This window comes from Mizuhopecten yessoensis, unplaced genomic scaffold (genome assembly GCF_002113885.1).
Source record: "Mizuhopecten yessoensis strain PY_sf001 unplaced genomic scaffold, ASM211388v2 scaffold689, whole genome shotgun sequence".
Taxonomy (NCBI): domain Eukaryota; kingdom Metazoa; phylum Mollusca; class Bivalvia; order Pectinida; family Pectinidae; genus Mizuhopecten; species Mizuhopecten yessoensis.
Window position 1 is genome coordinate 6014 of NW_018403672.1, and position 26821 is coordinate 32834.

Here is a 26821-nt window from a genome sequence, read left to right on the forward strand (position 1 = left end):
GACAAGAAAACTTTGATTTATTAAACAGTTTTCCGTATTGTATTGCCCAGTTTCTTAAGTTTATGTATGAACATCAAAACCAATTGGAAATACAGATGTACAAAATATGTTTGAATGGAAAGTGTGAATGTGACCATGTACAGAATCTTCAATGAGTCTTTAACAAGTATGTTACAGTAACAAAGCAATTTACATCTGATATCATCCTTTGTCTTGCTACATGTAAGCCCATTTCTATAGTGTCATATTTTGTGCATAGGTGCAGGTTATCACATGACTATTCCCCATATCATTTCCCGTATTAATCCCATACCATTTCCCGTATAAACATACCAGTACGAGGGGCCGATGGCCCGACGGGTGAAATACGAAGAAGGATATAGAAATAGCCATATTACAATTGTAATGATGAGAACGTAATCACAATTTTTAATGATAACAGAAATCAGAAGTAAATGAGACGTGTTTTTATGTTCAAATGGACGTGAAACAGATATGGCGCTTGCTGGACAGATATGGCGCTTGCTGGGCAGATATGGCGCATAGAGAATGGATATGACGTGTCTGACAGATACGGGTCGGCCCGGGAAATTACCTTTGTACAGCTAATAGTATGCACAGACTGAACAACCCGTATCATGAACACATATAATTATGATAAGAGACTATATTTTTATTTGTAAGATAACATCAGCATATTATACATTTGTATTGATGAAATCATTTCCATCCGCCAACGCAATTAACAGGCGATATGTTCATTAAACACGTCAAATTAAAATATAAGAAAAATAATGTTAAAGTCGTTAACAATGTATATTCACAAATATTAATCTCCTAGAAAGTTGAATTTGGCTTCCGTTACCTTCCCTGTGCTTTCTTGTATTGCCTCTAGTTTTAACTCTGTGCCACCAAAGATCATCTTGACCCGGACACTTTTATCGGTGCCCACCGCCGTGTCTGGTATGGTGACAGACATGTTGCCCATGTATGTACAGCTCCCATCAGTGACGTAGTCAGGGTCCTCTTCAGAGGACTGGTACACAGGGAAATCAAGGCAGGTTTGATTCTCGTATAAGGGGTTGTATTTCTGGTCGCTCTGGGCCTGTCCTATCTTCAGAGTAGTGCCCACTCTCACATGTTTGTCGAACAGTTCTGTGCAGTAATCAACGCCGTTCACGGTCTTTTTCTTGCTATGATCGTGTCTTGATGGTTTAAATTTCTTGTTTGTGGAAATGCCATAAGTACATTTAGCCTTTCGGGCTGAAATTGTCTTTGGGCGATGTCCAAATATCACAGCCCCTTTCAAAACGGAAAGGCCACACTCGTAAGGAATGACAATTCTCATCTGTGGAAAGGCTTCGCGAATACCTCTCTGTAAGAGAGGGGACTCTGAGAACCCCCCGACCATGATGATAGTTTTTGTACCCTCACAAGACGGTTTGCTGAGAAGATCCTGAATGTGACTCACCGTGTCCGTTATAGCACAGTTAAACAAAGACTGGAATGTATCTGGTGCTATCCGAATTTTGTCACCAATCCACTCAAGTTTGCCAGCATAACTACTTTGCCTGACAACGTCTTTGATATCTTCCTCTGTTTCGTCCTCAAAAAGTTCTTTCAATGCAATAGGAATTTTCATTGTGACTTTTTTTGATAAAGTATCTTCAAGACTGCATCGTTTTTTTGTCTCGAACTCTCTAAACATATCTACAAAGTCTGAAGTTTGCTCGTGGCAAAACTGTTGCATGGTTGGGTTGCCGACGATCTTGATGATCATCTGTTTGAAGGCTTCATCCACTTGTGTGCCACCCCAGGCGCCACCACTGGCACGGTCCAGCTCCTTCAGTGTCCCATCATCCCGGACCTTGTGCACAGTGATGTCCACCGTTCCACCTGAAAAATAACACCATTCATAAATACCTGTTCAAAGATAATTAACAATTAAGAATGTATTTCATCTGACTTATAGCGATCAAACATACGGTATATAAATTCGATTTTACCTCTGGGTCAAGTCAAATTCCAAGTGAAATACGCATACATGTAGTCGCAATCTATATAAGTTGTGGTAGAAATTAATTATTGACCTGTATATCCTTCAAGCTACAACATCAAAGTGCGACATCCAACAATGGGACTTATCAATGTATCGTGTTGTGTGTTTAAACCTATGTCAAGGACCTCTATATCAGGTCAATGATACATGTAGCATCAATACAAATGATGTTAAAATGTACTGTCTTTCCTCGGTTTATTGTACGTCTTTGCTATTCAAAATTAACTTTACTGTATAACAGTTATCCGACCTGTCATTTCCAGGTAAATTCTAATTGAATGCGCTTATTTTCATGTACGTAAATGTGCCGTGCCGCAAATTTGCATTTCCATTTTACCATGCCGTTATCAAGCAAAAATAGCAAACAAATATCGTCAAAAAATCTACAAAATGTCAATATATATAACTTTTCCATCAATCATTGTTCACATGGATCACGTTCTCATGACAAACTCTGCCAAAAACCTATGTTAATTTGAGTGTTTAAGGGCCTGTCTTGGGTGACATATCTAGTAAAACATTTATTTTACAACAATTATAAAACAAGTTATTTCAACTTATATCTATATATGATAATAATAAATAATCACTATGGATGGCCCGGATGTTAGCACTTGAAAAGCTTACATGGGGGAGGAAACCGGAGAACCCGGAGAAAAACCACCAGATCGGGCAGGTGACACCATACCTTTTAACGTCCGATCGGGGAACTGTTATATTTTACATATCTAGTAATTAAGGGATCGACCAGAAGTCATATACAATGTACTAGCTATATACGTTATTGCATTTTACCGTCAACAGAACAAATAAGTCAGACGCAGGTAATAAAACTGTTTCATCGACATGTACAGCAGTATAGATTAGCCCTCCAATTCGTCCCAATACTCAGTAACAGTAGTTATACAAAACTTTACACGTTATATCAACACTTTAAGTTCTCACTCTACGCGGTCATCGGATAGAGACCGTGGTCAGTAAAACCAAAACTTGTTTCTGACATGGTACCGGCTAAAAAGACTACTGATCATAAGAAATATATATGTGTCGTGCTGTGTTTTATAAATAATAAAGGACAGAGCCCGTGTGAGTGTGTACCACTACATATGCGTAGCTGATGTCGACATATAGAAACAATGTAATGGTTTACAATATCATATAGTTATTTAATCAGAACAAAGATTAATGAATGAAATACCCTTTGTATATATAAATCACGCTATCACTATTATCATTAGTAAGTATTTGCATAGGGACTTGGAGCGGAAATTGAGCCATACATTCACGATGTATCATTGACAAAGTTTCCGTCGCCAACCACGATCTCGAATGTACATGTACCACATGTGAGATATCTCTAATATCAGGTAAGTGACTATCTACAAAAAAAAATATCCAAAACCATATGCTTTGTAGAAAGGTTTATAAAGCACAACCAGGTAAGTGTTTATGTGTGACAATTCAATGACTGGTACGGTGCACTACTGTGTACGTACCCCGTAACCTTCAACAGACAATATATCAGTGACATACCCCGTAACCTTCAACAGACAATATATCAGTGTACCCTGTAACCTTCAACAGACAATATATCAGTGACTTACCCCGTAACCTTCAACAGACAATATATCAGTGTACCCTGTAACCTTCAACAGACAATATATCAGTGACTTACCCCTTAATCTTCAACAGACAATATATCAGTGACTTACCCTGTAATCTTCAACAGACAAATTGCCAGTGACGTATCCTGTAACCTTCAACAGACAAACTACCAGTGACGTACCCCGTAACCTTCAACAGACAAATACCAGCGACATTACCCCGTAACCTTCAACAGACAAACTACCAGTGACGTACCCTGTAACCTTCAACAGACAAATACCAGCGACATTACCCCGTAACCTTCAACAGACAAACTAACAGTGACGTACCCCGTAACCTTCAACAGACAAATACCAGTGACGTACCCTGTAACCTTCAACAGACAAATTGCCAGTGATGTACCCTGTAACCTTCAACAGACAAACAACCAGCGACGTACCCTGTAACCTTCAACAGACAAACTATCAGTGACGTACCCTGTAACCTTCAACAGACAAATTTCCAGTGAAGCGTGGTTGTTATAAAGTTCGAAATGAGGAATCGAACCGAAAAAACGAGTATCGGCTACGCTTTGTTTAAACTAGGTCATATGAGTACTAGAGTCTTTAAACTCGACGACTAGCTAACGTACTTATAGAAAGTGCTTCCAGAGAGGCAGGTTGATGGACATTGTAAACAACTCTTAATGTCGCCAAGATGATCTCAAAGGGAAATAGGCTATTTTGTCTGTGGTATGAAGGTCGATGTTTTCGATTCTGTTCGTTAGTTGTTATTTCTCTCCTCGCGGACGAGACGTTACTTATTTTAACTTACTCTAAATGACAGATGTCGTTTTTGAAGCACAGGGCGTATAACCTTCCGGAACACTTGGTCTTTTTCTCCCTGTCTTCACGTTAATCTCTCTTTTGTTCATTATGCTCTAGTTTTATCAATGTTTTGTTCGAATTTCGGTTTTATTGACAACTTGGTATTCTTTATTTTCATGTTGTATCGCTCAAGATATAGCCTCCGGAAACCCAACAAGTTCAAAACACTTAAGCCTTTTTATTGCAAACCCTAACCTGACCTTGGATTTATTTATCGGCCTTTATTTATCCCAAAACCGATAGCCTCCTCCTCCTGTCGCACCATAGGAAACCATTTGTTTCGGACACAGGGAAACCCTGACGGACAAAACGACATTATGCTCCAAAACATTGTCCTGCCGGGGAGCACAAATACTCTGTTTTATCTAAATAAAAGACAGTATATTAGCATAATTTACGATTACAATAAAATAATTTGTCAAAGATCGTTAAAAATATTTGTCAAAAGTTATTTTTTTGTTTTTATCGTTTAGGAATCCGTCTTAGGAAATAGTGACAATGCCGATATCCCAAACATCCTCTATATATGCATACAGGTAAGTGTATATAACGATATCCCAAGCATCCTCTATAAATACATACAGGTAAGTGTATATAACGATATCCCAAGCATCCTCTATATATACATACGGGTAAGTGTATATAACGATATCCAAAGCATCCTCTATATAGGCATACAGGTAAGTGAATATAACGATATAACAAGCATCCTCTATAGAGGCATACAGGTAAGTGAATATAAGGATATCCCAAGCATCGTCTATATATGCATACAGGAAAGTGAATATAACGATATCCAAAGCATCCTCTATATAGGCATACAGGTAAGTGTGTATAACGATATCCCAAGCATCCTCTATATATGCATACAGGTAAGTGTATATAACGATATCCCATGCATCCTCTATATATACATACAGGTAAGTGTATATAACGTTGAAGTATTCTGGCAATGTTCTTTAAACAAGAGGTCAGTAGCCATGCACCTCCAAGGGTTGGTTTTAAAGTGATTCTGGTTAAATGTCACTGATGATCTGGTCCACAGTGTTTGTAATAAGTCCTATAGGTTAAAGAGGTTAACACAAATGTATAGTGTGTTACATTGATCGAGCCAGTGTGTTACAACAATGATACTTCTTTACAGGAACACTTAATTCAGTGTTCCGAAGTAAAACAATACGTCATTGACATAATTTCATTGTAAGTGCAGGTCACGATAACCCAGTTGCAAAAGAGCAGTATTATGTGCTATGATATGATGCGGGGTAAACGGTTAGAAATTCGACATATAGTACAGTAAGTATGGCATATTGACTACGTTTAGTAAAAGGGACTAAGTAATCAGGTACCATCGAGAGACATCGGTATAAAATTGGTATCTGCATTTTTTGCAAGAAATATAACTAGGTATTATCTTTTGTCCCTAAATAACGCCATACTGTCTTGTATCTATTAAATACACAAAAGGCAGAGACAAAGTAATACTATGTTAACGAACGGACAATGTCATACAACACCAGGTCTTACGATGGAGCATGCTGTGAATGTTGTAGATAAAGCCTTATATGTACAGTAAACATAAAAACACGGTGCTTGATATTAAGTTGTTTATTCTGGTTAAATACTTTGCGGGAAACAATTTTACAATAACAATGTCATGGTGCGTAAGAATAGGCTGTATATAGTATAAGGGATCCATTTATATTGTTTAAAAATCCTACTTCAATTGTGAGAGTTTTTAATTCTAATTGTTTAATATTTTTCTGCGTATTTACATAAGGTCTGTATTACACAATACATACAGGTGCCATACCCAAGCAGGGGAAGCTTAAGGGTGATATGATTTTGCACACTCAGTCTTTGGTGAAAATGAAGCCCCAAAACACCAATAACATATCTGAAAGAGATACAATCGCAAAGTCCAACTATCAGCTATATTCATCGAGTTTTATACACTGCACCAGGGACGATAACATGTATATATTGAGAAAACATGTTATTGAACTTAATGTACAAGGTTTTACTAGGCTTCAACGGTCACCTGAGTTGCATTACATGGCGCTGTGATAGGTCAAAGAATAAAAGAACACATGATCAAAAATAAATTTTAAACTGTGGATTGACTGTCACAATAGAATATTTACATTTGCATGCCATTGTCACTATATAGCCTCTTTGAAAGCTGTGTCGTTGATGGGACTTTAATTACCATGCCGCACGAGACACCATTCTTAGCGTATTAATTACAACACTGACCGGAACTACAATATCCAATGTAAATAAACATGACGGCTGCTGAAATATCGCTGGGCATTGTGAGATTTGATAATGTCATTGTAAATTTATGTGCAAAATAAAAAATAAGATAAAAAACACTTTTATTACAACGAAAACAAGACCAAGGTCTGCAATATCGTACAAAATGCACATCGGTTGAAATCACCAATGCCGGCAATGGAAACAATTTTAACGCTCATGCAATTTATCAGAAATATCGTCTGTTACACTGCATTGATCAACAGGGGTTCGTTATAAATGTCTGAAATACACATATTCTATAGACCTACTGACACATATGTTACAGACCTACTGATATGAGTCACAGCACACATAAACATTCGTCATTTCAGACATTTGTAACGAACCTGTGCTCCGTCGCAAGATCACTCACTTCAAACGCTATCAGTTTCACGCGTCTCGGATCCACGGTTCCTCAGTTTCAGACGACATGTCAAATAACGATGCTGTTATAGAATCTACCGACTGTTGTCGGGTTCCCATACAATCAACAAATACATTCACGCCTGGATTCTTCACAAAATGAGCAAAGAGAAAAGTTCGAATTAACTTCCAAAAATAACTCCCTCGTGGAGGTCAAGGTCCCATTCACGGTGTTCACTGTATTTATCCATGCGCGAAATTTGTTCCGGGGGAAAATCGAAACAATTTCAAATCTAACTTTCAGCTCAGATTTCTATTGAAAAACTGGAATCACCCTATAGACATATCATACGCAATTGTATTGATACTAAATTGTGGAATAAATTTGAAGTGTTTGTTAAAATGTCAAAGTACTACTTTGTTTGCCAATCAGCACGCGACAATACGCTGTTCAAACTATTCAACGAAATTGTGTGGACTGTCGATAAGGCGGGCATTTTTAATTTAATTATAAATTATAAGTTAAAAAAGAACATAAGAGGCAGAGAAAACGTAAATATAAGTATTGAACTGTTTGTGTATGATACTTATGATCTATTTGAATGACACAGCTTTGCAAGCGAACAACATAATGCGCGCTAACAGTTCAATGCTTAATTGAGACCGTTTCATCCAGTGATGCTCAAGACAACTTTACGTTTAATCCCATTTACCAGTACTTAATAAGTTCTTTTTACCTATATTCTCGTTATTTGACCCAACCCTCGCTGTCCCCACATCTGTTTATACAATGGACAACATTGAGACACCAGGGACGGGCGAAACCCTACTTTCATACAATACCGAGTCCTTCCGACCCAACGATGTTCTTGACCAAATTATGTTAAAATCCTTTATCACTGACTGACGGTACAAGTATAATGAATTCATTTCTTCTCAGACTTATAAGTGGCATTTTCCTTATAATGGCTATTATTTACATGTACTTGAACAACTACATATGGTGTACTTATATTAATCTGTAAAGCTAAATCACTATTACAATCAACAATATATTTCCCGGCCAAATACAAAGGTCAATCCTGCCCAGACACTCTTTAAAGTTGTTAAAAGTGTACCGGCCGATTTAGGCTATGGTACATATTCAAACATGTTTGTTGTTTAAAGTGCACCGTGTTAGAGTTTTTCATGGAACATATTTAATCACGTTTGTAAACAAAAGTGTATATCACAGTCTATAACAATCGACCTACAATTTCCAAATGGAGATCACAAAGTGCATGTCTATGACGTAGATAGTGACTTGATACGGAATAAAGTCAGTTTTAACCTTTTGCACGGCGAGTTTGGGAATCATTCCTGGTGCCGATATCGTGGACATTTCCTTTGTCTAGTGATATGTTTATTAATATGCCCATATAGGACTGCTCCAAAAGGGGCAACCAACTGGGTTTCCGTTGGAATTATGATTCGCATCCTACTGTAGAAATTCTTTACTCTTTCCTGCAGTTGTGGTGATCTAGAAAACTCACCAATCATGATGATCATGTCGGTGCCCTTGCACAACTCATTTGCCAACATGTTTTGAACGAACGCTACCGTACTATCCAAACCATCTGCACATAGATCTTGAAACGTGTTTGGATCTAGTCTCAACTTGTCTCCTACCCACTTCAGTTGCCCAGTCAGGTTTGCCCGGTCAATAGCATCTGTAATATCTTCACCATTTTCTTCGAAACAGTTTTTGAGAGAACATGGAATTTTCATAGTAATTTTGCCTCTTGAACTCTGACATTTCCAATACAGTTTTGTATCCAACTCCTCCATCATATACTTGTGATCATCAGAATAGTCATTTTTAAATTCTTTCATTACATCGATCCCAACGATGCTCGTCATCATTTGACAAAAAGCATCAACGACCCTGCTCTTTCCAATTGACCAACTACAATCCGTGTGTATAACCTTTGAACTCCCGTCCGACTGCATTTCCAGCACAGTGACATCTGTTCTCTCTCCTGTAGAAAAGGAGGAGGTCATACAATTAAGGTGGTCCTGGCCAACCTAAGCACTTCGATAACTAATCTGATAGACTACCGGATCTCAAGTAAAGATATGTGTTTATATTTCTATATATTATTGGCAACCACTTACACCGTTAAGGGGTATTTGAATGTGTCAACATAAACCAGAGTTTAAATGTATAATCAATGAGATGTATCAACAAAAACCCGAGTTAAAATGTATGAGTCACTGATATGTGTCATCATAAACCCGAGTTAAAATATATGAGTCACTGAGATGTGACAACATAAACCAGAGATAAAATGTATCAGTCACTGAGATGTGTCAACATAAACAAGAGTTAAAATATATGAGTCACTGAGATGTGTGTATGAGTCACTGAGATGTGTCAACATAACCCAGAGATAAAATGTATCAGTCACTGAGATGTGTCAACATAAACCAGAGATAAAATGTATGAGTCACTGAGATGTGTCAACATAAACAAATTAAAATATATCAGTCACTGAGATGTGTCAACATAAACCAGAGTTAAAATATATGAGTCACTGAGATGTGTCAACATAATCCAGAGATAAAATGTATCAGTCACTGAGATGTGTCAACATAAACCGGAGTTAAAATGTATTAGTCACTGAAATATGTCAACATAAACCCGAGTTAAAATGTATGAGTCACTGAGATGTGTAAATATAAACCCGAGTTAAAATACACGAGTCACTAAAATGTGTCATCATAAACCCGAGTTAAAATATATGAGTCACTGAGATGTGTCAACATAATCCAGAGATAAAATGTATCAGTCACTGAGATGTGTCAACATAAACCGGAGTTAAAATGTATGAGTCACTGAAATATGTCAACATAAACCCGAGTTAAAATGTATGAGTCACTGAGATGTGTCAATATAAACCCGAGTTAAAATACACGAGTCACTAAGATGTGTCATCATAAACCCGAGTTAAAATATATGAGTCACTGAGATGTGTCAACATAAACCAGAGTTAAAATGTATGAGTCACTGAAATATGTCAACATCAACCCGAGTTAAAATGTATGAGTCACTGAGATGTATCAACATAAACCCGAGTTAAAATACACGAGTCACTGAGATATGTCATCATAAACCCGAGTTAAAATATATGAGTCACTGAGATGTGTCAACATAAACCAGAGATAAAATGTATGAGTCACTGAGATGTGTCAACATAAACCCGAGTTAAAATGTATGAGTCACTGAAATATGTCAACATCAACCCGAGTTAAAATATATGAGTCACTGAGATGTGTCAACATAAACCAGAGTTAATATACACGAGTCACTGAGATGTGTCAACATAAACCAGAGTTAAAATATATGAGTCACTGAGATGTATCAACATAAACCAGAGATAAAATATATGATTCACTGAGATGTGTCAACATAAACCAGAGATTAAATGTATGAGTCACTGAGATGTGTCAACATAAAACAGAGTTAAAATATATGAGTCACTGATATGTGTCATCATAAAGCCGAGTTAAAATATATGAGTCACTGAGATGTGTCATCATAAACCAGAGATAAAATGTATGAGTCACTGAAATATGTCAACATCAACCCGTGTTAAAATATATGAGTCACTGAGATGTGTCAACATAAACAAATTAAAATATATCAGTCACTGAGATGTGTCAACATAAACCGGAGTTAAAATGTATGAGTCACTGAAATATGTCAACATCAACCCGAGTTAAAATATATGAGTCACTGAGATGTGTCATCATAAACCAGAGATAAAATGTATGAGTCACTGAGATGTGTCAACATAAACAAGAGTTAAAATGTATGAGTCACTGAATTGTGTCATCATAAATCCGAGTTAAAATATATGAGTCACTGAGATGTGTCAACATAAACCCGAGTTAAAATATATGAGTCACTGAGATGTGTCAACATAAACCAGAGTTAAAATATATGAGTCACTGAGATGTATCAACATAAACCAGAGATAAAATATATGATTCACTGAGATGTGTCAACATAAACCAGAGTTAAAATGTATGGGTCACTGAAATGTGTCATCATAAACCCGAGTTAAAATATATGAGTCACTGAGATGTGTCAACATAAACCAGAGTTAAAATGTATCAGTCACTGAGATGTGTCAACATAAACCGGAGTTAAAATGTATGAGTCACTGAAATATGTCAACATAAACCAGAGTTAAAATATATGAGTCACTGAGATGTGTCAACATAAACCGGAGTTAAAATGTATGAGTCACTGAAATATGTCAACATAAACCAGAGATAAAATGTATGAGTCACTGAAATATGTCAACATAAACCAGAGATAAAATGTATGAGTCACTGAAATGTGTCATCATAAACCAGAGATAAGATATATGAGTCATTGGGATGAAGCTTATGGTAGCAAAGGGATAAAAACATAGGTAAAATAATTGGACCCATGTGATTAGCAAAATCTGTGATTTTAATCACAAATCGATTTTAAGACCATGAGGATAGTCTGTTTGTTCGTCGTATATGAGAATGGCATTTAAGCATAGCGAAAACTTTTCCATTTCTTTTTACTTAATAACAACAACTTGATTTTTATACACTTGCATGGATTCCTTTTTGTGTTTATTTTGTTTTGATTTTTGTTTTGTTTTGTCTTTTGTACATATGATCATGATCAGTTGCTGTGAATTTGTCTCGCATTCTGTTTATGAGATGTATTGTGATCGTCTAATGAGCAGTCCTCATGCCTCGTCCTTTCTGTCCTATTCATGAACAATTTATATTTCCACTCCTCTAAAAATTGTGCAAGTGATTTAAGGCAATTCTGCAGTCAATCGTAATAAAGACCCAACTATGCTAGAATCAAATCCTTTTCTTGGATGGAATAGTCCTAAGGTTCATTTCATTTCCTGCGAGAAGGGGTAACAGGTACTACAGTTTATATATGGAAATAACACTTTTCAGTCATACATGTAAATAAAGACACCTATGATGAGTGGCAGAATAGGTTAACAATCAAGAGGCCTAGAGGGCCTGTATTGCTCACATGGAAAATTATTCTTATTACGTATTGTACTGCAACTATTTCCAAATATTGGCTTCATCTCTCGAAAACACCTGTCCTTCATTAGGTCCCTTCTTTTTGCCCGCATGAATTGGTGAAGATTCACCTAAATTTCCCCTATTGAGCCTGCCCCTCTGCCTCCTAAAAGTAATCATCTATAAATACAAAATTTAGTCCCCTTTGCCCAAGGATGCTCTAAACAAAATTTGGTTAAAATTCCTCCAAATAAACTCAATAAACTTCAAATTCCCCTTTTGGGCCCCATCTCTCTGCACCCAGAGGGGCCACACCCTCTGTTTATACAAAATTTAGTCCCCTTCACCAACAAATGCTCCAGACCAAATTTGGTTAAAATAACTCCAATGGTACAAAAGAAGAAAGATTTAAAAAATTTAAACCTCAAATTCCCCTTTTGGGCCCGGCCTCTAAGCATCCAAAGGGGCCACCCTCTCCGTTTATTCGAAATTGAGTCCCTTTGCCCAAGGATGGTCCAGGCCAACATTGGATAGAAGGAGGATTTTGAACATTTAAACCTCTAATTCCCCTGTTGGACCCCTCCCCTTAGCACCCAGAGGAGCAACACCCTCTGTTTATACAAAATTGAGTACCCTTTGCCCATGGATGCTCTAGGCCAAATTTGGTCAAAATCAATAAAGCTGTTCAGGACAAGTAGCTTTTTAAATGAAAAGTAAACAAAACATTCTCATAAATCATGATGCAAAGAACTATTGTAATTCTGTAATAATTAACATTTTTAACTTTCGTACTAGTGGATTGTGAAGAATTATATAGAATTTGTCGGCTTCCTGACATTTCTAACTACAATGTAGCAAAAGGCCCAGGGGGCTGGTAATGCTCACCTGGATAATAAAGCAACAATGAGAAATTATTTTTATTACATAATTCTCATATAAGGCCCTCCAACTCTGCACCAAGATGGAGCACACCCTCCATTTATACAAAATCCAGTCCCCTTTGCCCAATGATGCTCCTAGCAAAAATTGGATTAAAACCTTTTAAAATATTTAAACCTCAAATTCCCCTTTTGGATCCCACCCCTTTGCACCCATAGTAGCGATACTGTCTGTTGATACAAAATTGAGTTCCCTTTGCCCAAGGATGCACCAGGCCAAATTTGGATAAATTCCCTTCAATAGTACAGAAAAAGAAGGATTTTTAAGATTAAAATCTCACATTCTCCTCTTGAGCCCCGCCCCTCTTTACCCAAAGGGGCCATACCCACTGTTTACAAGAAATTGAGATATCTTGGCCTAAGGATGCTCCAGACTAAATTGGGATGAAATCCCTAAATCCCTTTCGGTAGAAGAAGGATTTGAAAGACTTAAACCTCAAATTCCCCTTTTGAGCACTGCCCCTCTGCCCTCTGGGGGCTACTAACACCATTAATGCACAATTGAGTCCCTGTGGCCCAAGGATGCTCCAGACTAAATTGGGATGAATTCCCTTAATCCTTATGGTAGAAGAAGGACTTAAACCTCAAATTTCCCTTTTTAGCCCTGCTCATCTGCCCCTGGAGGGGAGGGGGGGGGGGGGGGGGGACACCAACCATTTATACAAAATTCAGTCCCATTTAGCCCAAGGATGCTCCTGATTAGATTAGGATAAAATCCTGTTACTTAGTAGAATAAGGATTTAAAGGTTTAACATCTATTTCCCTTTTTGGGCCCTGCCCCTCTTTCCCCAGGGGGGCCACACCCACTGTTTATACAAAATTGAGTCATCTTGGCCCAAGGATGCTCAATACCAAATTAGGATAAAATACCTTTATCCCTATGGGGAAGAAGAATTTTAAAAGTGTTACCTCTATTTCCCCTATTGGACCCACCCCTTTGCCCCCAGGGGGGTCTAAACTCACATTTTCAACAAAGTTGAATCCCCTTTGCACAAAGGATGCTCGAGGCCAAATTGGGATAAAATCCTTCATCACTATGTATGGTAGAAGAAGTATTTCTAAGCGTTTACATCTATTTTCCCTATTGGGCCCCACATACCCGTCTGTCCCCAGGAGGTCCAAACACCCTGTTTATACAAAGTTGAGTGGCCTTGGCCCAAGGATGTTCTAGACTAAATCAGGATAAAATCTCTTTATCCAAACGGTAGTAAAGGATTTTAAAGGCTATACCTCTATTTCCCCTATTGGACACTGCCCCTCTGCCCCCAAAGGAGCCACACCCACCGTTTATACAAAATTGAGTGCCCTAAGGATGCTCCAAATTTAGTCAAAACCTACTTATGTGTTTTAAAAGAAAAGTTGACAGACAGACGATGGATGGATGATGATGGACCAGGTGAGCTAAAAAGGGTATGGGCGGAAGATCACAGATGCAGAGAGTGAGCACCAAGGTATAAACTCAACATAAAACATAAGTTAATCAAATAATATCTCCAGGTTGTATCATAAAGAAAAACATTACGATTTAGATAAACATCTTTCACATTGTTGGAACAATATAAAAGGAAGTTAACAATTAAAACAGTTCCTTAATGCTCAAAAAAGCTTAATACATTACAAGAAGATTTGAAGTCACATAATACTTGTGATAGTTATTCCTTTATGATAAAATGTCAAATAAAAAAAAATCAACACAATAAAAAGCCATCCATAAACACCTTCATTTTCCATATCTGCGTACAGAAAGATATAATTTTTCAGAACAATTACCATGAAAATTTGCTTTAAATCACAGCTTTATACTTTTCTTGCATTGAGATATGTACATATAGACCATAAAGCCATCAGCCCATTATGTAAGGTGTACTATTACAAAACCTGGAAACACAATCATTCTACTGAAGGATATCAAACTTGCCAACTTCTTGAAATTTCCATGGGGGAGATTACGCATACTCAGAATAAAAATCACAAACCAAATGTGTGTATGTACACCCTAGGGAAAAATAATACTTGGACATTTTTTGAGCTGTTCTTTCTGATGAAATCATTAGATGCTAGAATATAGGAATATTTTAGTAAATTCACTGGTTGAAAATGCTCAATGTTAGGGTCCAAAATCAGGAGAGTTGGCAAGTGTGCGATATGTCAGTAGAATCTAGTATATCAAAAACAATGAAAAAAGGAGATGAGTACAACAACACAACATTGACCAACTTATTGAAATCTAAACAAATTGTGTTTGAAAATGTGACATAATCACCTAAATATCTGCATCTTTATGCACATCCAAAACTAAGTTCTGGTAGCACTTTTAACTTTCAAACCCTAATAGTTATAGTAAACCAATTAAACAGTAACAGAGTTAAATACAAAGGTATTGATTAAAACACATAATGAAATTTAAATATAGTAAATGTAATGTTTAAGAAATAAAATTAGTGAGTTATTACTGAACCAGACAATTATGGCCGAACTGTATACAGATTAGAACCAAGAAAACGGTCATACGAGGTGGGTTTTTTATCTAATATTAATCTTCAGTAATTATATTTATATCTATCAATCATGGACTTTTATTTACTTGAATATGTGGTTATCAAGAAAGTGACAAGGACCTTCGATCGTCTTGGTAGATATCACTTTCCCATATGTCCAGATAACAACATATTCATTTATTCATATATATGCATTGTGCTGATGAATTGATGTCATAAAGTGAAATATATTCTAAATATAGTTACACAGAGTCAATATAACAAATCATCGGCCTCCGCGTGATGCTTATCCAACCAATGAGGGTGTAGAAAAAAACTGGATGTCATCTAATATAAATGAACAATTAAAGTCATTAAAATGGAGGTTTAAACTGACCACTAAATGTAACTCATTATAAATTAAGGCTGCAACTGATCTCTTGGTATACATCATTGTTTAAGGTCAAACTTACCAGAACTAATAAATACAAATGATAGAAATAACAGCCATGTGTGAAATCCTGTTATCAAAAACGTTGCAATAGACTCCTTGATATGAATTTATATCACAGCAAAGGTTACCATTGACCATGGCCACTAGATGTAGACTTGGTTGTTATCTTCTTGTTTATTTTATATCTTCAGGATCATATAATGTCTGTTGTGTTAAATAGAATCTTACAGTTATGCCCATATCATATTTAATTAATTCAACGAGTTCAATAATTTGATATGACACGAGCCTTTAGGCTTGTTTTTTATCATAAAGGCTGGTGTCAAATCAAATTATTAAACAAGTAAGATTTTATTTATCAAATATTATTCATAGTTTGAAAAAACAAACTTAAAACACAATTACATGTTCTCAGCTGACTCTATATAGTTAAACCAAAGTACTCTGATCATAGTATTGTCGTTCCTCACAGAACAAAGTAGTTCCAGATTTTTTTTAAATAATGAAGTTTCAAATACATTGAAAATAAATGAAATAAACAATTCAAATTCATTAAAAACCACATTTAATGTATCATGTGGTATAGTAAATCAAAGTAATACCTTAGTGGTGTAGGAATATGTTCCCACGGTTTTGACCAATCACAACACTTTTAGGTTTTATTTCACATGTGTAATACCATATTTATGACATGGCCGTTTGATAGTTAAGTTGGTCAGTTATGCGATAAAAAGTTTTTCAGCCTATAAGCTGTACATTTTTACTTTCTTCTAACACGAAATGTATGAGTGATTTATATATATATGCCATCGTAACATCACAATTCTCCCTAAGCTAGATATTTCTTGGTTAAGGGATTTGTTTCAAGCAATCATAATATGGAGGCTTGGACAGCTCCCTTAATTATTCAAGAAATAAAAAGAAATAACTAGATATCTAATCGATGATTACCCACTAAAAACAACTGTCAGCGTTGGTGAATGTTTCTGTCAATTATCATCCAGATAGTTCAGTTTTGCCTCTGTAACTTTTTTTGTACGCTCCTCTGTAGCTTCAACCTTAATTTCTGTTCCTCCAAAGATCAGCCGGACTCGTACCGATCTGTTGCGCCCATCTCCTCCTTTAGGTATATCTACAGACATTTTCCCAATTTTTTCACAGTTTTTTTCATCAACAAATTTAGGGTTAGCATCCGTTGATACAAAAAAGGGAAATACAATGGATGTTTGACTGGCACTCATGGGACTATAAGGCTGATCACTTTGGGCAACGTCAATTTCTAAAAGGTCACCTTTAGTGACGTGTTTAGAAAAGGTGTTCCTGCAGTAATAGGTCTTATCTTCGTCATTGTAGAACTTTCTGCTCTCTGGATGAATTTTTGGGTCAAATGTGGTATTGCTGCCAATTCCATACGTGAGCTTGGCTCGCCTGGCTTTGATTGCTCTTGGACTATGACCAAAAATAACTGCTCCTTTCAGCACTGCTAACCCAGCATCTGGTGGTATAATGACCCGCATTTTAGGGAAGCCTTCCTTTACCCTGGCCTGCATGAGTGGCGATTCAGAGAACCCTCCCACCATGATAATTGTAGTAGTGCATTCACACGATTTTTGGGCTAATAGATTTAGCACATGCTCGATTGTGCTGTCTATCGCAGCAGAAAACAGTTGTCGGAATGTTTCTGGCTGGATTCGGAGTTTATCTCCACTCCAAACCAGTTTGCCACTGAAGTTTGTCTGTTCAATAGTTTCATTTAGATCCTCCTTTGTCATCTCCTCAAAAAGCTCCTTAAGAGCGATAGGGATTTTCATTGTTACCTTATTTTTGGTTGTCTGATCCACCGTACGCTTCTTTGTCTCAAACTCTCTGAACATATCAACAAAATCAGATGTACTCTCCTTGCAAAATTCCTGCATGACATCATTCCCAACAATCTTTACCAGCATCTGTCGAAAGGATTCGTCCACCTTGGTGCCTCCCCAGGAACCTCCACTCGCCTTATCCAGTTCCTTGAGACTTCCATCTGACTGAACCTCGTGCACAGTGATGTCAACGGTTCCTCCTGCAGAAAGGGAATACCATTAGGTTTCTTCTGTCTTCAAAACAGTTGTTTTGTAACATGCATCTTAAACTTCTACAGAACCAAGCAACCACTTTACACTAGTTTCACTGCCTGACTGACTTATTGAACTATGTTACACGTGGACAAAACAGTGTGTGGGGTATACAGTGGCAAATCTTAAAGAATCGGGAAATTAATATCAATAGTATTTTTTTTACTAATAACGTAGGTACCAAGTAAAACCACTTGTTTGGGACATCATAAGGAACAATTGTAGCAAGTTAGGAGTCAATTGGTGTAGCCATTTTTGAAAAGAAGTTGAAAATGTCTCAACCAATCAATGGGCCATGGTGGCCATCTTGGATTTTCAGATCGACATGAAAAAGTAAACACTTGTTCATGACCTCATAAAGAACATGAAAAAATGGTTTTCTGCTGTTTTGCTAAAGTGGAGATATTACAGTTTTGTCAAACAGCATTATCATGTACATGACTATAATAGACATTAATAACACTAGATACACAATGAACACTACATAACAATCACTCAAGTATCTGATTAATGTTGATCTTTTATAAATGCAAGCCATTTTTATTGCAATGTTTAAAACCGAACATATTTGTGCAAACTTGTACGTGTTAACTGCCCCTCAGCACAGCAAATCACAAACAAAATATCATTACTATAGGTAAAAGATTTAAAAGTTTAATGATTTTAACGTATTTGACCCCTGAACATGAACAAAGCTGGAACGGGAAACTCTTCAAACCAGATTTTAACACATTTTGCCCCTGAACGTGAATAAAACTGCTTCATGAATTTATTCAAACTAAGTATCCAAGCATATAGCTAACAAGCACTTTCTGTCAAATGAGTAAATAAACTGTTTGCTTGCATTAATCATCTTGATATCTAAACCTCTTGCAATATCTGTGTATAATTGTTTATTTTACACAAGGTAGAGTGATTTTTGTCATGTAAATTGTCAAATTTTAACATTGTAATGTCAACACTGCTGCAGTGAGAGCATAAAAAACAGGTTAATACAACTGTTGAACATAAAATTGTGTTGGAATTTTACTTTGTGTTTTGAGAGATACCATGCAATATAGTCTCAACGAAATTTTAACCACAGGAAAGATAGACTATGTACATGAATTTGAAGAAAAAACACTAAGTTTATTGAAATTGAACATTATTGCCATAATACTTTACTTCCAAATATGTTTTCGTCCAAATAGACCTAGCAAATCAGTTACAACTTACAAAGATTTTTTTGTGAATTTATCAGATAACAATTAACTATATTTATGTTGAGGAATATAAATAAAGTCAGGTTAGAATATTTGAATTATTTAAATGTTGAGAGTTGAGAGCTAATCCAACTGATACTAGAAAAATAACCATAATGCTTTGTATCATAAAAATAGTGACATATTACTGAAAATCAGTAGCAACACCCCATAAAAATAGCTTTTATTAATTAAATACAACTGGAAATGTCACCAAAATGGCAGCCTTATATAGCACACACACAACCTCCCAACCTGTCTGCATCAAGATCGAACTGTAGGAAAAATTCTTTCAAAAACATTTTTAAACAACCGGGTGTAACCCCAAAAATTGGGGATATACACACATGTGTGCCTTATTCCAATCCCTTTGATGTAAAGGTTCTGTGTACCAAATAGCATTGAAATTGATACAGTAGTAGTGCAAACAATTTTCATAAACAAAGGGGCATAACTCCATAAATCTGGAAGGTAACTCATATTTATTTAATGTATTTGTGTTCCCTAAATATACAGTTGTGGGATCACACAACATTACATGATGAAAACCTGTGTGATGGCTCTTAAACAGGTGGTCGAGAGATATCATAGTTGATAGATGTTCAGGAATTGGCCAGTGAATAAATACGATTTTGTATTTAAACTTACCGGTATATCTTTTCTTATTAAGTATATGTTGCCATAATGAAGCCAGATTTACGTGATTATCTATTCATCTAACAGTGCGACTTAAATTGACACAAGTGTATAGACATAATGGTCATACAGATGCATGACGTGTGCACTTAAAACTAAGATACAATATAAACATAACAGCCTAACCTGTTACCAGTTACATTTGTACCTGTTTATTACAAGGTAACAGGTACATTTCTTGTATCACTTTATAATTTAATCTTGCTTGTATCAAGCATTTTCATTGGCTTAAAAAATTATGTTATCAACCCATAACGTAAAAAAATTACGTCGCCGTTTGTAACGTCACTTTTGATTGGCTGCGATACTGCTGCGCAATAATTTCTAAGAGAAAAGAGTCCATCAATAAAAGTAGATTTCCACAGGGATTGCGTATAGTAGATTAAATTATAAGGATTAACTTGAATATATTTTTCATGTTATGGAGCTATAACACAAAAAACCCGAGTGTACTCTCATCATAAACCGCTTCGGTTTATTTAGAGTACACTCCGTTTTTTTGTGTTATATCTCCATAACATGAAAAATATATTCAAGTTAATCCTTAAATAGCTAGTCAACCTGTGAACCATGAAGAAGGAGTGAAATTTCCATACAAAGCGCAGAAGACAAAATTAATACATGTATTAGGTCCAGTTGTGTTATAATATGATAACTGTCAAATCATCCATGAACTCTAATTGGTAACAACTTCATTCAATTCAGAACCTATATATATGTACTTATAATTCTGTACCTAACAGTACAACCCCATTATTGACAATTCTACATCAATAATATATAACATGATGTATGCACTATGTATGCATGATGTATGCATGGTAATTTTGATGAATTGTGCAATCACACAACTGTATGTACTTCATGTACCAAGTATCATTGAAATCAGTGTAGTGCTTTGGAAGGAATATTGTGTGAAAAACAAATGAACACACAGACTAACAGACCAGATCAACAGCTATAACCCAATTCAAGTACACTGAGTGATCCCCACCTCCAACCAACAACGTTAACCCAGCTTCATTGCTGGAATGGACGGGGGAAATATGCTTGGATTAGAATCAATAATGGATTTATCTTAAGAAAGTCATATCATATATATTGCATTGTGTTAGCTGAACTTAGATGTTATCATACAACCATTTCTTTATCCTACTCCATATCTGCTAAAGCCCCTTGGGCTGATATGGGCAAGGGCTGATACGGAGACTCGGGAGTAGAATATGGAAATGTTCAAATGGTTATCTCTTTTATCATATACTTTTCTGCAACATCAAAAGTGTGAGCAATAACACATACAACTGGCAGAAAAGTGATGAGCTGTGCTACAGTCACACTTTGCCTTAGATAAAACGTCATGAACAGAATAGCACATTCAGACAGATGACTGCGATATTTCCGAAAAACCGTTCAACCAGAAGTTAAATGGATATAGCACCTGCCTAGCAGAAAAATGGGGCATGCCAGGCAGATATGGATTGGTGTGGGATATGACCTATGCACATGCAAAACAACCCACATGAAGGAAAAGTATATAATCAATATTATTATCATAAGGCGATATCAAGTACGTACGTATTGTCTTGTGGTAGCAAGTATTACATCACCTCATATAACCTATTGTAGTAGACAAATGTATCTTATCATGTGACATTATTATTTGGTTGTGATATCCATCACATATTTTATACAAATGTCGTAATCAAAAGTCTCCCACCATTTATCAAGCTGTTATAGCATTTCACCCAAAGAATTGGCAAGAAGTGCCACAGTAATTATCACCCACTGGGATTGTATTAATAAGCATTTCTCAATCTTATATCCATCAGTAACTTATGTTGCAAATGAATTAGTTCAAAATCAACTTTTCGTATTTGAATTCTCACAATTTTATCACCATGCCAATGTTATCACGATAGCCAGTGGTCCTTTTCAGTTTGGTACCAAAAGTATGCATTCAATTTATTTCTCAATTTCATTCTCTCACAAATAAAGCAAATATGTTAAAACTCACACACAATACGATGCATGATGTAATGTTGATTATGACAAAGGCTCAATCATCATGTAACAGAAACAATCTTGTTTTAGTAATCAGATTTTCATATAAATTGGAGTCAGAGAACAGCTGTTCAACTTGAGTTAGACTTTGAAAATTCAAGTTTGTTTTTTTGCTTTGGAAATGAGCAGACTTACCTAAAGCTTATTTTTTACTCAAATATAACTAATTTGTTGCATTGAAAAGCTTTAATTAAAACTGTATGACAGTTGCACTACTGTAAAAAGTCGTGTAATTTGCCCTGTTTTTTTCATGTTAAAATGAAGTTTGAAATTGTATTGTCAGACAAGAGGACTTATACATAATTTTTTTTTATCTTTTTAGATTATTACCATGTGGTCTTATTGACAGGAAGTAGTTCTTATGTGACAGCTATCCTCTGTCTGAACACACCAAGAACTTGAACTTCAGGAAAAATATGGGCAAAGACATATTTAAATCAATGTCTCTAAAATTGACAGTGAGAAACAAAAAACACCTGAGAGTGAGCACTACACTGTGCATGTGACAGCTCAAATGTTTGGGTATGGAATAAGATAGCTAAGGTATTTCTGAGGTACACTGTGGTGCATTGTACAGTATGGTTATTATAGGAAAACATTACTAAAACAAGCTTGTTTTCGTTGTATTAGTTAATTATGACATTAACCTACCTCCAGCATCCAGTACCAGGTATTTGCTGCCCTTTGAGAAACAGGTGAAGCCTTGTTCTGACCCACCCATCTTTTCCACTGGTAGGTGTTTACAGTACAGTGAGGCAGCTTCCGGCTCCAGCGCAATGGTCAACTGGTCACTTTTGATACCAGCCTACACAGTTAAAAAAAAAAAAATCAAAACTGTAAAAGGATTATATTTCATTTTCCCCTTTTTTTGCTGTCCTTACTTTTTCAGATTTGTTCAAATGTCAATTTTGCAGCATTTTTAATTGTTCATGGATTTCAGGTCCAGTACGTAATGTCGAAGGCATTTTGAACAAGACATCCCAGAGGGATCTTAATTTGGCTCCAATCATTGTATCTTCTTCATTGGTTCTATGTAAGATTGATCCTTTCTCTACTTTTGTCTTACCTGTAGAATTGAGTCATGTGAACAGTATAATGCACCTTGTCGTTAAATAAAATTTTGATAAAAGCTTTATACTTTTGTGTATTGCATTGTTTTTTTTCAAATTAAGGTTGTCGTTTGACCTTATTCACTATCACAGTATTGAAATGTAATATAGGGAACCTTAATTTGAAATATGAGAAAGATCTGCCTTGTACTTCGTGGGAAATAGCGATTACAAAGTGGAACTTATTCGAAGGGCGTATAAAAATGAACAAACATATTTTTTTTTTAGTTGATACTATGGTATAAAAACATTGATATTTAATAAAAACTGTCCTGATGGTGACAACTTACCACTTCAGCCGCTTCACGCATGAACTGTTTGGCTGGATCATTCCAGATAGCAGGGACTGTTAGTACCCATTCAATGTCTGTGTCCTTCACATCTGTAGCTCTCTTCTCCAGGGCCTTCAGTAAATGACCCTTCAGATACTTGATCGCCTCGGAGAAGACTTTCAGAGCAGGAAGTTCCTTATCCCGGATGTCTTTCAACGGGATATTCCTTGTCAGTCCCTGCACACATTTTTTTTTTTTTATCAAATATTCCAAGTCATAAATATTTCCACACAATTTTGCTTGCAATGGATAATCAGACATATTAACATACAGTTTGTTTGTGGTGTGAACAATAAAATGTCTGTAACATGAATGCTCCTACTCCATGCAAATTAGTGTCATGGTTAGACAAGTTTCTACTAATAGTAATTATGACCTTGACTCTGACCTTGCAATCTTCTCACACAAAGTGGTCCATTTAGTCAAACAGCATCATGTCTAGTTCATCAACACACATCCCCTATTTACTTATTTTCCCTTCTTCACATCAAATATGGGTTTAGAACATGGACACAGATCATCGTTTATAGTCCACAAAACCCAGTCCTGTTTTCCCTACCTTTGATTTTAACACTGTCTCTTTATCATTGATTATTATAGACTAAAGTTTTCACCTCTGTAAAGCCTGAATTGATATATATTTCACAAAATAAAATGTTTTGCCCACCCACCAACTTGCTCTAATTTTCTTTATTTAGACAGCTGAAACATATCAATGATCTTATTTGGCCTACCCCCATTAATTGCCATCAATTTCAAACACCATATACAGATATCACTAGATGGAGGATAGCTGTATCATACTTACTCCCTTTCCCTCCTTGCCGTACAGCATCATCTTAAACCTACGGAAATAGTACCAATCACCATGGTCATCATCTTCCGCTAACTGGGAGTAGTAGTCCTCAGCTTCGTAACCAAAGGAATGGAAATTTTTATCTTTGTCCAGGAGTACCGTCGTGGGAGTTTTCAGGGACACCAATGCCCTTGACCCTGCAGTCCAGGTACTGGCGCTGACCTTCAAGGGATCAGTTTCAAACTCGTGTCGGAACGAAAATGCGTATCCCGAATAAGTGGTGCCAAAATCTATAGCCGCAACTAACAACCTTCCTGAACTTGCCATCCTGGTTTATTTACAGTGACTGTAAAGTAAAGCATCAAACTTGTCAGTATATTTAGTAGGGTCACTTCAGTAAGTATTCACTATTACTATACAGTATAAAGGCAGTGTTTTATGATTATAACTAAAATACACACAGACACTTTCTCCTATTTGACTGACAGGTTGAATTTTTTAAAACTTCAATTTTTTTACATATTACATTTCTTTTAAGAACTTGATATGTGGAAAACGTAGATATGGAGTATTGTTACATTGTTTTAATTTTGATGATGAAAGAAGAACCTTAGACTAAGTATTATCTCAGTATATACAAATTACAAATGACTGATTATATCTGTAAATGTAATTAACGATGAAAATGCAATTAACTAAATACTCCTGATTTACCCTTATTGTAAAGTCGATGCATCAACCCTTAGAGACAACAGACTTAATTTGATATATTTTTAACAATATAGAAACATAAATATATTCTTAAGCAAATGATAAATGCAATGTAATTCCTTATGCATTAAGCTACAGAATACACCATTCAAAGAGAGTCCAACAATTCCATGTATGTCAATATACATGTTAACCAAAGTTTGAGTTGTCCAAACAGCGCAAATTGTTGCATGAATATAAACAGTGAATGAGTGTGAATAAAGAATTAGACATTTGGATGATTCATGTCAAAACCCTAAGTCATTTCTGCATTTTTAAGATTGAGAGCACAGGTTTCTGAAATTCTGACTGTAGGTCAAGAAATATTTATATAAAAACCTTAAAAACAGTACAACCCTTGCATTTTTTATAAAACTATTTTTCAGCTTACTGTACAATGCAGTCAGAATTAGAACACTGTATGTAACAATACACGTGTCCACCTGCCAAAATGTTTAAAATGTGTAACGGGTTCGGGTGCGGAGAAAACTTTGGACATTCACTTTTCCTATGCCACAATTAAGGAGTAAGCCAATGCTATCTGTTGTTAACAAGGAAATATTTAATCCGCCCATTGATCAGCCTATCCGGAAACTAAATGACAAACTCGACTACTTTATCAACCTGCATTATCGTTGTGGCCGAGATGTCTTTTGCGTTTACGATTTACTTTCGTTTTAACAATGAATGTAGAGGATACTGGTTTACATCGTATTTACAACATAAACTACATATAAAATATAGTTACTCAGTAACCCTACCAGTTTATTATAATTATTCAAGATGAAATGAATTCATTCTAACTGAGATAACGGAACAACAGTCTGACAGTTCAACACTAACATCACATTGGTGCAGAACAGGAACTAATATATACTTCTCAATCAACCTGATGATTAGGAATAATTTGCAGAACTTTAAAATAACTCACTAAATCATATCACTCCCCCGATAGTTGAATAACCACAATATACGCTGATCGTCAGCCAAATATGAAAAACCCGTCCGTGTTAGAATGCCGGGCCCGGTCTACCGTCTCCAACAGTCAGGTGCGTCCACAAATTCTCCGAATGTTAATGTCAAGGTCGGGTTTTACCAATCAGGCTAAATTTAGATCATCTACCATAACAACCATCAAACCCTTTACACATACACGCATTAATGTTTTTAACCGTCAGACAGTGTTCACCCAATGCGATCACCCATCATGAGTGCCCATGGGCGATCCCTGAAGGAATGAGTACGTTGTTTGATGAGTGTCCAGTATTTTTTCGCGCGTCCAGGAATTAGTTTAAAAAAAAAAAAAAATGTACCCATAACTGCTAAACTTCACACATCGATATAAGTATGTTTTAGAAGTGAAAAAAAAGCAGGCCCCCATTTTTGTGGCTGTTTTAGAAAGAAAAAACTTGCTTTTGATTCATTATAAATCTAAAAAAGTTTGATAGCCGAACTTTTTACATCAAGCGTTAAATGGTCATCCACGATATACAAGATAGAGGAACTTTATTTAACGTCGGATACATGTAAACAAGGAACATTAGCTCTTTGGAGCTATTATTGCGACAAACATATGTAAAATAACAATAATA

General features: G+C 36.1%; 1 protein-coding gene across 2 annotated transcripts; it reads right to left on the reverse strand.

The window, feature by feature from the left end:
* Positions 1-26310, reverse strand: LOC110451991 (heat shock 70 kDa protein 12A-like). Of its 2 annotated transcripts, none has more exons than XM_021500241.1 (5): positions 26161-26310; positions 24492-24825; positions 23642-23860; positions 22894-23047; positions 1-1896 (listed from the first exon to the last, which is right to left on the reverse strand). In XM_021500241.1, exons 2-5 carry the CDS (start codon positions 24804-24806, stop codon positions 830-832), a joined length of 1755 nt encoding a protein of 584 aa, XP_021355916.1. In that variant the 5' UTR covers positions 24807-24825; positions 26161-26310; the 3' UTR covers positions 1-829. The 2 variants fall into 2 exon arrangements, with proteins under 2 accessions (XP_021355916.1, XP_021355909.1); XM_021500234.1 differs by lacking the exon at positions 1-1896 and adding an exon at positions 16451-18192.
* Positions 26311-26821: the final 511 nt, after the last annotated feature.